Raw genomic sequence first — 12,450 nt, forward strand, 5'->3', positions numbered from 1 at the left:
CTATTCGCGTAGCTGAACTTGAGTACCTTAGTTCGAACTCCCCCCGCACCTAGTGTAGACCAGGCCTTAGAGATACAAGTGGTCTGAACGAAGTGTGAAGTCTGGCATTGCCCAAGAGTTGAGTTCTGTTGATTCATTGCAGTATTGTTGTAGTCGTGTTGGTCCCAGGGTATTATAGAGACAAGGTGGGGGTAAGGTAAGATCTTTTATTGGACCAACTTCTTTTGGTGACAGAGACAAGCTTTTGAGCTGCACAGAGCTGAAGAAGAGCTCTGTGGAGGTCGAAACTTCTCTCTCTCACCAATAGCAGTTGGTCCAATAAAAGATCTTACCTCACCCACCTTGTCTTTCTATTGGTTCATGACATTTTAAAGGTAGGGCAGTTTGTTTGAACCCATTTGTCACAGATCCTGGTGATCATCTTTTCCTGGCTCCCACTAGGATTGCTGTGAAGGGAATCGAAGCCTCTGTGTTGTGGATCCCCTGGGGTACGTTGAGCTTCTGGAGCTGAACAGAGTCCAGCTACTGCCCCAAACTAAGAACCCCACAGTACACTCTCAGCGCACAGACTTTCCAACTGGCACTGCCCTCCTAGTGTTGGAACCTGTTGTCCAGCCTCCTAGATGCCCTGGGTGCAGCACTGACCCTTCAAATGCCCCAGGACTTGAAACGCCCATCTCCCAGAACTCCACTCTAAAGGTGTGAAGCTTCTGGTTTGCAGTTTAACTCTCTCAGGAGCGTGTGGTTCTTGTGAAGCACAAACACATATACCTTTTGTATAATCTTTCAATTTTATGCTCTTTTTATATTTAATCATGTAAAGAACAAGAGAGTACATAATCACACAAAACACTACACAATCCTAAACGTGATGTCCCTCACTAGCTCACCCTTCCCTTGGGAGTTCTTGGGGAATTGTCTGTGTTCCATGGCAGGGTACTCTGCCCCTGCAGCAACTGCCCTCATATTAATCAGCTGAAAAATGGCTCTCTCCTACCCAGTTCCCCCCAAGTGAATCCCTTTATAAACTCTTGCTTGGGGTCACCTTATTTTCTGACTTTTTGGTAATTTTCCATTACTTTCAAACTCCCCTCACTGCACACACAAGGTACAAGTGTCTTCTCCCAACTAGAACAAACCTATTGTCCCAATGTGTTTTACTTCAAATACACTGTTGCTGAGTACTGATCCCTTACCATTGTCTCTGGCCTGGTAGAGACATGATGCCACACTGCTAATTTAGGGTGGATCCACATATACATAGGCTTTCCATGACACAATAATTTCATCCACAATTCAGAAGTGGTACAGACAGAGCCCTTAGGGTGTCACATTAAAGCTAGTGCCATTTGTTTGAATACATTCCTAGAATATCAGGGTTGGAAGAGACCTCGGGAGGTCATCTAATCCAACCCGCTGCTCAAAGCAGGACCAATCCCCAGTGTTTGCCCAGATCCCTAAATGGCCCCCTGAAGGATTGAACTTACAACTCTCGGTTTAGCAGGCCAATGCTCAAACCACTGAGCGATCCCTCCCTCCATCACATGGCCTCACCATGAGAGCCAGCCTATTTTAAGATTTGACCTTGTCAATTTCCAGGTTCTATTACAGTCGTCATTCTACTGGCAGTATAATAATGACTGCATCTGTAATTTTCGCTCCATGCATCTGAAGTGGGTTTTTTACCCATGAAAGTGTATGCCCAAATAAATCTGTTAAGTCTTTAAGGTGCCATTGGAATCCTTGCTACTCTAGTGGCAGACACTCCCTTATGCACAAACACATTGCCAAAATTCATCTATATCATCCTCACCCAAAGCAATTTTGTATTCAACAACAAACACTTTGTCCAAACCATGGGCAAACTGCCCAGGGTACTAAGATGGCTCCCCAATATGCCTACTTCTTCATGGGCCACTTCAAGGAAGAATTTCTGGGAAAGTGTACCACAAAACCAATGATGTATACCAGCAGTATCTATGATATTTTCATCCTCTGGGCAGATGACCTACACTCCATGATAGATTTCCACAACTTCAGCCACTACCACCTATCCATCATATTCATTCTAGAACACTCCCACACCAGCATCAGCTTCTTGGACACCACAATCTGCTTCAACAATGAAACCCTGCAGACAACTATAAACAAGAAACCCACAGATTACATTTTACCTCCACAGATCCAGTAACCTCCACTTATATAGATATTTTGCAGTGCTGTGCAGTTAAGGTCATACCCCTGGCTTCTATCTGGAAATATTTGTATATTGAAGCTTCTTTGTCCATTGTTGACTTCCTGACTTACATAGGATTTCAAGCATTTGAGGAGCTAATTAGACTCAAGCCCAAGGTAGAGCAAGCGTTGTGTACTGCAGCTTGCAGCCACTGAAGGGTGGACTCAGGAAGCTGGAGGAAGACATCATACACACAAGAGTCTTCTTTCTGCTGCTTCCTTTACTGTTCTACCAGCAGGAAACAAGTGAAGGCATCTCATATGTGAAGGAGGGGTTGAGATAATGCATGATGAGGGAGTAGAGGACTGGGACAAGAAGAAGGAGAATATATTTTGGAAGTAGGAGGAGACCGTAAGAGGCTAGAGGAGGGGGAGAACTACAGTGGGAGTAAATGATGTGTAGAAAGAAGTAAGACAAGGAAAGAGAAGACCACGAGAAAAGGAAATTTTAAAAAGAGAGAAAATGGGACCTTAAAATAGAGTGAGGAGAAGGGGAGCTGAACATAGAAACAGAAAGAGTAGTGCAAGAAATAAGGGTAGGATTTTGATCCAGGGAAATATAATTTAATAAATAAGATATGGAGCTCACCCTGCTGGAACATGCTGTAAAATACAGCATATGTAACAGTATATTTACAAAGAGGTGAATACAACTCCCTCCCCTTCGTCATTATCCCTTGCTGTTCAAATAATAAATGTTCCAAATGTTTCCCCACAAAAATCTGGTCACTCCCTGGGAGTCAGAGGGTAGCAAGAAGGATGGTCTCTGACACCTATAAACCCACCACTTACTTTGGGCACCAGTTGTTCATTTATTCAGAAACATTTGATCAGGAACAAAATTACTCTCCAGGAAGATTTTATTGTAGTGTTTGCATTTGAAGCAGTATGTTCCTAAGGATCATATCCTAGCAAGTTTTGCTGGCTATAAATTTATAAAAGCTAATGTATTTTTACTACAGTATTCGTATCTATGTCATTATGTGTCACCATAAAGTAATCTGTTATTTCAATTTCAGCGTGTGAGACACAAGCAGGGAAAGTTTATCAGGTATCACTAGAAGAGCACATCCAGCCTTTCAAAGACAGCATGGAGCAATTCATTAATCAAGGTAAATAATGAAATGTCATTGAACCTTTTCAAGACATTTCAAAAGAAAGTTATAGGAACAATGTTTATACACTGGGAGTAAAGAGACAGTTTATTTTGGCATCATAGAAAGATGTGAGTTAGTTTAATCAAATGCCACACAGTTCTAAAAGATTTGTGGGACGACTCTGCTGTACTGTCAGTGAGTCACCCTCTTGAGTGGCAGCAAAGACAGATGCTATTGGCTCAAGAGTGTGAACTCATCATGAGTTTGCAACTCTAGTAATATTTTTGTTCCTTGAAAAAATTTTTAAAGCTGGACTCATCTCCAAAGCAGTGACTGTTGTGTGTGTGCCAAAAATACAGTGTCTGCAGAGCAAAGGTCTCGTTTTAGCTCCTCAGATTGTAAAATCTATGTCTAATTTTTTAAGCAAACACAAAAGGCAAATCCAAATGAACTCCTCAGGACAGGCTTGTGGAAAATGCTGTGGGGGCGGTGGTAAATTTAAATGTATCTATGCTGATCTTGTCTGAACACTAGGAAGGAAGCACCTCCACTCCAACGTTCTGTAACCATACAACATAATAGAAGACAAAAATATTGCCTCGTGATTGGATAAACAATCATGTGAGAAGTGAGAGTTTCTACTGCTTATCCCTTCTAGAGGTCAATAGTGCTGAAGTCTAGAACTGTGTTACCTAATCGTCACAAATGGAAATGATCATTGATGGATTGTATTAGAGTTCAATGCCCATTATTTATTTATTTCTGGTGAGCTAGTCAGGTATTAAATTCACATTTTTGCTTCCTAACTGGATCATCAAAGGTAAATAGCATTTTCAGGGTAGTCTTATGGTGACGTTCAGCATGTGTGCACCAATTCCTTCACGTGACTTCACATGTCATTGAACAGACTTATTTAGATTGATGGCCATAGCCAAAACACCACACGACCAAGCAAATACAAATCAACAGATCCTGAAATTACAAAGGTCAGTCCCCAAATCCTTGCCAAACAGGTCTTTAGCTGTGTCCTGAAACAATTGGTAAGATGTGCTTTGGAATCAAAGAGGCCTACATTCTATACTTGATGCCAAAATGACGGTGTTTAGCTGGTAATTGTTTTTGGCATCTAGCTTAATGTAGATGCAAATAAAGTTATGCATGTAGAAGAAGGAACAACCAATTAAAGGTCATTTGTCAATATGAAGTAGAGATTCTTTCCATCAGATATTGTGTTAGGAGCTACAACTTAAGGTCTAATAACTGTTTTATGCATTCCTCTTAAAACTAGAACAATGAATTGAACATGAGGTTTATTTCACTTATACTAATATAAATCAGAAGGAACTCCAATGATATTTCTTCATCCCTTTAGGAAAGGACAATGAAAACATTATTAATGGTTATAAAAGTTGCCTGGCTCCCTATTTAAATTTCTCCACAGTTTTTGAGACTCTTTTCCTGCAGCAGTGAATTCCACAGAATGATTATGTGGAGGAGAAGTAATATCATTCTCTTTTGTTTGTTATATGCTTACCAGATTTTTTTCCCTCAAAGTGCTCCCCCTCCCTGTTGTTGTGTTCATTTGGGGATAGAGAGAAAAGAAGATACTGATAAATCTGATCCTAGATGTCTAGTCTCCTATCAGAATGTACACGTTACTCCTTTTTGGAGTTAGTGGGAGTTTTGTGTGATCATTGATGGAAGAAGAAACCCCATAACCTCAGAACAGCAGCAAAGTTAAAAATATCATTTGCATGTTCTAATGGAAATTAATACAAGTAGGGGTTATGACATGAACATAGATGTGTTCTAAATAAACTAGTCTACATATCTTTAAACCTTGCAAAGGCTACTTTTCAGAAATCTGTCATGATATTACTATATGAAAGATAGAGCTTAACATATAGGAGAAACAAATCCTTTAGTTAAGTTCCAAAAATAAAGTAATTTTAAAATACCTTCCATTATGAAATCCTTTGTTTTTACTTGGTGGGATTGAATTCAGACTTGAAAGAGGCCATGTTTAAAACAGGATTTCTCTTTCCTGTTCAGTGTTTGACAGGCTTTTGATCTAGATATTTTTTCTAAGGGCTTTTGTTGTTTATGTAGGCATAATCGATGAGTCTTTTCAGCTAGACTGCACACGCAAGATCATTTAGAAAAACAGAGGGACAACTTTTGGCACCTTTGAGGGATTTATGTGTTTATATAATGTGTGTTCTGGGCAAAGTAAAATAAAGTAAGTTCTTTTATATTTAAAGTTCAGTTTCTCCAAAGCAAAAAAAAAAGTTTTAAACTTACAATTAAATTCATAATTTTTCACAGGGTTAAATAACTTGGAATGTTTTTTTGTGATGCTTTTCAGAGCAGGTAACTTTTCTGTACAATGGGATTCACCAGTTCAAAGTAACTTTAGACATTTACAGTATATTCCATTGATACTTATTGCTAGCGTTGGCCAGGCAGAAAGTTGAAGTGAAAAACTATCTTCCAGTAGGTGTGGAGAGCGGGGCACATGTGGTTAAACATCTCTGATAAGGTGCTAGAGAAGAACTTTATAGGGGCAGCTCCAGGTTTAGCACAGTTGTATCAGTTTAATTTTTAATTAAAATATTGCAACTGGTCAGGTTGAATTTTATATATAAAAATAAAAAAAAGAGAGAGTAAACTTGTAAAGTAAAATCAGAAAAGATTGGGGCTCAGAATCCTGTCAGGCTTACTTTTTAAATGGATCATTACACCCACCTTAGGAGGAAGAATCAATCCATATGCATGTCAGCTAATATGTTATCAATGGACCTGGAAATGATGCACTTGATTACAGTTTCCTAATACTTTTGTTATAATCACCTTGAAAGCTATATGGTTAACTCACCAGTCCATGCACAAAGAACCCTCTCCAGCCACAGGATTCTAGTTCCTTTTCTGCAGGGCTTGAGTTTTATTTCTTCAAAATAGCATTATTTAATACAAGTTCAACATGTCGTGTCCTGTCTCCTCTAATCTGGAGTCTTCTGCAAGAGCCTATCTACTCCCTGCAGGATTATGCTCCACAGATTACCTGATGAGGAGTCAAGATGTGCCTACAAGGCTTCTCTCTCCTTCCTAACCTACTCCCTGCAGAATTACACTCTGCAGGCCATCTGCCTCAGAGTAATAACTGGGTTCTTTCCACTCCCAAGCATCTCCTGCAGGATGTTACTCTTTACAGCTCCCTCTTCAGCTAAACTAATCGTAGGACCAGGTGATCTTCAAGCTTAAGCCCAATCCCTGGCCTAAAAGTATCTGCTGAGGCAGCTGATTATTCACAGGTAGGGTTAGGTCTAGCACCACTTAAAGAATCAGTCACTCTGTGAGCCATCTGTTTTAAGTTACATATTGCTTTGCTAAACTTGAACCATTTGTGCTGAAATTGTCTCTGCCAGAGGTGTGGGTTTTGTTTTGTTTTGTTTTTTTGTTTTTTTCCTCCCCCCCAAAAAGGTTTCAGTAAAAGCAAATTAGCTGCTTCCAAGGAAGAGATTATGGAATAATTAGTATAAAGTACGCAATAAAAATAGTCTGTTAGTCATTTTCCAAAAGTTACATTTTTGAAGGTTTCTTTAAAGAGCTCTAGCACTTGCATGATTTGGAACAGGAATATGAAATTTGGCAGGTGGGTTATCCTGGTATTAGACAGGTACCTTTTGCTGTCCCCATTAAAAAGTATCCAAATTTAGCCAAATTGTAAGTGTCTGAAAATTACCATTTTCACATGCTTGGTAAAGACTATGGTATGTTTACATGGTAGAGTTAACTCAAGTTTTCTGTATGTGAGCTACTTCTTTCAAGTTAGCCTAACTTGAGAGAGTGAGTATCCACACTGCAGAGCAACGGTCAAGCTGCTGTTTTCATACTGGCATTGAGCTCACTTGTGTGACACTAAGGCTTCTGTGGGCATATCTGATGGTTCTTGGCACTGAAGTAAGCTCTATGAATTCTTTCCCAGTGGGAGAGTTTATCTGTCTTTTCTGGGCACACAGGTGGAATTGTGGAAAGACAATGTAGTACTAGTGGAGCTAGCCTACATCCACACTGCACAGTGGTCATGTTATGCCCCCTAATGGCACAGCCAACTTGAGTTAAGGGTTGTAGTTAGGGGATGGAACTTGAGTTAGGTGCAACAGTCAAGTTGTAATACGAGTTAACTTTGCAGTCAAGAGAAGCCTTTAGAGGCTTGCTACCACAGCTGCTGAACATTCCATCTGCACTGAGCATGCTTCCTGGCCCCACAGACCCCATGAAGGATGTGGCACCAGCAACTGCCACTTTGGGAAGTAGTGCTGCATTGGGACCCAGAAAGAGACTGTGCATTCTAATCTCAGCTCCCCCATGTACTGGTATGCAAAATTCTGTGCCCATCACTGCACTTATTATTAAGGAAGGCCCCATATTCCTACCTTAGATGGCAGGTGAATATCATACCACTGATTTTACAGCGTGGTTACACAAGGTCATTTCAGGTACAACTGGCAATATCACCCTATCTCTAATGTTGCAGACTCAATCCACAGTCTCACTGCCTTGAACGATAAAACATGCCAAATGTATATGCTTGGTTATGCTATCTATGACCACTTCCTTCCAGTGCCAGGAATAGAAATCAGGAATCCTGATTCCCAATGTTCCACTGCTATCTAGAAAACAGTTGTGTAAGTCATTAGCAAAGTGTGTCACATTTACCTCTCTAGTGGTTGGTGTACTTAGAAGATAATAGCCTGCTACTACTGTCAATTACTCTAACAGGTCAAGCAGTAAACATCTGTGTTGTGGATCTAAAGGTTTTGGGTTTAAATCCTGCTGACGACCCACATGTGGGTCAGTCTGGTTTCACATGATAAAATTTGCTCTGTTGGTTTGAGGATTTATGTATTTTTTTTAATCTAGGAAATTGCATACCAAAACTATGTATAAAGGATGTAAAGTTTGCAAAGTCACCTCCTCAGGTTAGGAAATGTCAGAATTAAGGTTTTTCATGAAATCTTAACTTACCCTCCCCTGTGTATATGAATTATGATAAAGTCCTTAATTACATGATCACATGCTGTCTGTTCTGCAGGACCCCTGCTTCTTTCAGTGCAAATAATGGATAGTGAATGAGGCAGAGGTTTGTAAGAAGGACAAGAATGTTCCTTTGTGGTTAAGGCAATGGACTGGATCCCAAGAGATCTGGGCTCTGTTCCTGACTCTGCCACAGACTTCCTACATGATGTTGAGAGAGACCGTCTCATAATACACATACCCACGCAAATTTAATTCTGGTATTTATTACCTTCTGAGTGCTTGACTTGCAATTTAATGTTCTTTAAATGTATCTTTTTTATATATTGGGTAATACGAGTCTTTGTTATTTTCCAAAATTTTCTAAACTAATCCTTTCAAGAAAACAGGACTTAAAATAATGTTAGGAAATATATATAGAAATAAAACTGTTTTGTTCTTTAAAAATTCCCAGGCCAAAAACTTCATTAAGGTAGTGAAGGGGTTGTATGAGTATATGACTATGAATATCTACTAATTTTAAACACCATTCTTTAAGCATTATAAGATTTTAAAAAATGAAAATAAATTAAATGCTGTAAATGTTCTGAAAATGTAATTTTAGTAATAATGACATAAGTTTCCAACGTTAACCTTATCTCTGCCTCCCTATCAACATCCTCAGTCTTTCATGTAACTTTGAATTCTGGGCTACGGATCTCAACTATCCAAAATACAACTCTGTTCTGGCCTATACATCGTGAACCTACCTAGTAATTAGATACTGAAAAGCAGACTTTCCCCAAGTGGTGAGGACCAGAGGAGACCACAGCATTTCACTTGCATTCCCTCCACATGTCACCCACCTAAAAGACAAGTCCCACATCGATCATTCCACTTTGGGAGGGATGTCCCACTCTACTCCATTCACTGTCCCTGTAGTAGTCAGAGACCTCACATGCTATAGACAAGATCAGCTTTTTTTCCCCAGAACTGCAGTCATCTATAGTCCCTTGCAAAGTCAGCCTGAGATTCTGCTATACTATGCAGGAGACAGAAAGGATATGTAGGTTGTATCAGTGTACCATAAAAGACTGTAATATTATACTTCATATATGCAACAGTGAAGTCTTTAGGGTTTTTTTCCTAGGCACCTCCCAAAGTGGAGAAGCAAAGCCAGGCTAAATGGGCAGAGTTAGGGAACTGTTAGTATAAGTAAAGCTACTGAGACAGGACTGTTTCCAATATGCTCTTTATTGAAAGAAAAAAAATAAAACCTAAAACCCGCAAACTTTCCATTTTTGAAATTTTCAGTGGAGAGGAATGTGAAGAACAGGCAACACAGAATAAGTAGCATAAGAAAATAGAATGCTTAACACTGTGGGGAGGAGAGGAGAGGAGAATGTGAATTTCATTAATTATTTTACAGTTTTCTATTAATGTTCTGTCTGCTTTAGATGATAAAAGTCATCATTTGTTTTATATCTCAGACATTTAGATGTGGTAATACTAACAAGTACATCTGTATTGCATCAACTTGTCTTTTACCTCACATGTCTACACCTCAGTTGGTTTGCATTACTACATAGTCATCTTGTTGCACGTTCAGTTTCACGTGTATCACTAACACTGTTTAAATGAATTTGCCTTGTTTCAGAACCCATGAGAAAGCCAATGCATTGCAATGGTGGCTTCAGTTCTCTGCAGCCACGGCACAGGAACTCAGGCATCCTTAGTGGCATAAATGTAATCTATGCATACTGTGTAGGTATTCTCTGCATGGTGTGGTCAGGTAAAAAAAAAAAAGGTTTTATGGGCATGTGTTTGAAAAATCTCAATACTCATAAGTGACAAAAAATAAGTGACAAGAGAGTTTATACAGGTCATCAAAAGGTGAGCAAATGAACCCTTTCTATGCCACTCTGCACCATCAGATATTCTGTTTTTCTTGCCTATATTAATGGAAAGCTATTTCAGAAATCTTTGAGATTGTATTTAAAAAAAAAAAAAGAAAGAAAACAAAGTGTGTGTGTCCCCATCTGTCACCCTTCTACAGAAAAGAGTCAGGTTTCTTTAAGTTAACATCAGTTCTTCCAGTAGGTCTTGGAAAGAGGAATTAAAACCAATGTAAACTACTTACAGTTCCATCTCTATACCTAAGAATGTATGGTTTGTCTTAGTAAGTGTCTTTTACTACATGCTTGTACAGTGCCTAGCAGAAAAGAGCTCTCACATAGGTGAGGCCACTAGCCTTTTTGAAGCTGCTCTGAGACTTATGATGTTAAAACTAGTGGCAGTGAATGGGATAGTGGGCAGAGGGCAGGTGAGATGGTGACAGCTTCAGGTTTAGAACAATATGTCACATGACTACCACCTCCCCAATAATAGTCCCTGAGTATATACGTTTTAGGATGAAGGCCTAACATTTGTATTGGTAGGCTTTTGACACTGGAATCCACTCCGTTCAGATGACAGAGCTAGAGGCTATCCTTCAGAATGTGATGAAAAGACCATCTATTTATGCAGGCTTTTGCCTGAGGTGGATTGAAGAAGGGGGTTATGTCTTAAAGGATAGCTTTGGTTATTGGGTAGGACTATTGCTGGGCTTTGCACCTTATTGTGATAGTCACTGGGGAGTGTCCTTTTGTGCAGTCAGTTGTTGGCGGTATACGGTTACAGGTTTTTGTTTTTTTATTACCATCACATACTTTATATTGATCAAAAATGAAACCGCGGCAGGAATAATAAGAGAAATATGAAATTAAGAGTATTCAATATAGTACACAGTTGTCACTGCCTTTTCTGTATTCAGCTGTTCATTTAATGTTCACTTTTTATTCCATGTTGTATAATTTTTCTTTTGTTCCTTTTGTTATTTAGAAATGGTCTTGCACCATTCTCTTTGTACTTATTTATAATTTTTCATTATTTTTTCCAAATATAACCAATATACCAAAATCCCAGATTCATCATAATACACAAAGTACATAAAAAGGATTAGGATAAAGGGATGGGAGTGGAAGCAACATATTATCTTCAAGGTTTACGTTAATCATAGATCTCTAAAAAGTCAGCCCAAATTGCCTTGAATTTTTCAGGCATTCCCTTTGTTTGGAATCCAGTGGTTCATTAGCTGTGAGGTTAACCATAAGAAAAGCTCTGGAGGTTCTGGAGCTCCTAATGCATCTGGACCAAATACATACAAAAATATGGAGATATTCCCATGCTCCAGAGAAGAGCAAAACAAATTGTTGCTGAAGATCTACAAATGATTTAAATGTATCATTGTCAATTAGCTGTGACGCAGTCATAACTGCTCTGTTCCCACAATCGCTCCACCTCAAGTTTTTCCTCTAATTTTAAGGATAGGATTGTTCTATAGGTTTGCCTCTACATCAAAAATGGATGGAAGCAGAATTTTCTAGATACTTTCCTCACAGACATTATTGTGGAGCTCTGGAACCATCAAATCTATAATAATTTGATCCTATAATGCCTGAAAGAGGGAGAGGGTATACTAATTCTCATTCAATCTGAATCCAAGGTGTGTGGTCAAATCTAGTAGTCACAAAGATGCCTGGCTCAGCAAAAAGGAGATGTGAAAATTTTCCAAGTTGGGAAAACAAAAGAAATCCTCCCAGAGATTGAACAAGTTACAGCTCCCTCTAAGCCAGTCTAGGCTTCTTACCTGTGCCCAAAAGGAACATTCTGAAAATATTATTCAATTTTCTATAATAAGTTTGAGGAATAGAAATAGGGATACCTCCTCACGGCATATAAAATTCTGGGAAGGATATTCATTTTCAGTATATTAATTTTACCCTACAAATTGAGGTTAACTAACTCCATTTCCCCAAATCATTAGACACTTGGGCAATAATAGGTTCAGTATTTATCTTAGCAATCTCCTGAATATTTTTGGGAATCAGTATTCCTACATGTTTCATATAAGAGTATTACCATTGAAAGTCCCAATTTGAGGAAAGGCCTTTGTGGGCATATTTGTTAATGCCTAAAAGTTCTGATTTCCTCCAATTAATTTAATCTCTTGAGAGGAGCCCAAATGTATTAATAATCACCTATTACCATCATACATTAGTCC

The 12,450-nt window shown here is 39.0% G+C and overlaps 1 protein-coding gene across 6 annotated transcripts in view; it reads left to right on the forward strand.

Annotated features, from left to right (window-relative positions):
• Window positions 1-12,450, forward strand: part of FMN2 (formin 2) — a 248,375-nt gene that overhangs the window by 185,171 nt on the left and 50,754 nt on the right. For all 6 annotated transcript variants that reach the window (XM_045011693.1, XM_045011692.1, XM_045011695.1 and 3 more), the window contains one exon: window positions 3,255-3,347. In XM_045011693.1, the coding sequence (XP_044867628.1) occupies window positions 3,255-3,347 (93 nt within the window). The remainder of the gene's footprint in view (window positions 1-3,254; window positions 3,348-12,450) is intronic.

The sequence above is a fragment of the Mauremys mutica genome, chromosome 3 (assembly GCF_020497125.1).
Source record: "Mauremys mutica isolate MM-2020 ecotype Southern chromosome 3, ASM2049712v1, whole genome shotgun sequence".
NCBI classification, from domain to species: Eukaryota; Metazoa; Chordata; order Testudines; family Geoemydidae; genus Mauremys; species Mauremys mutica.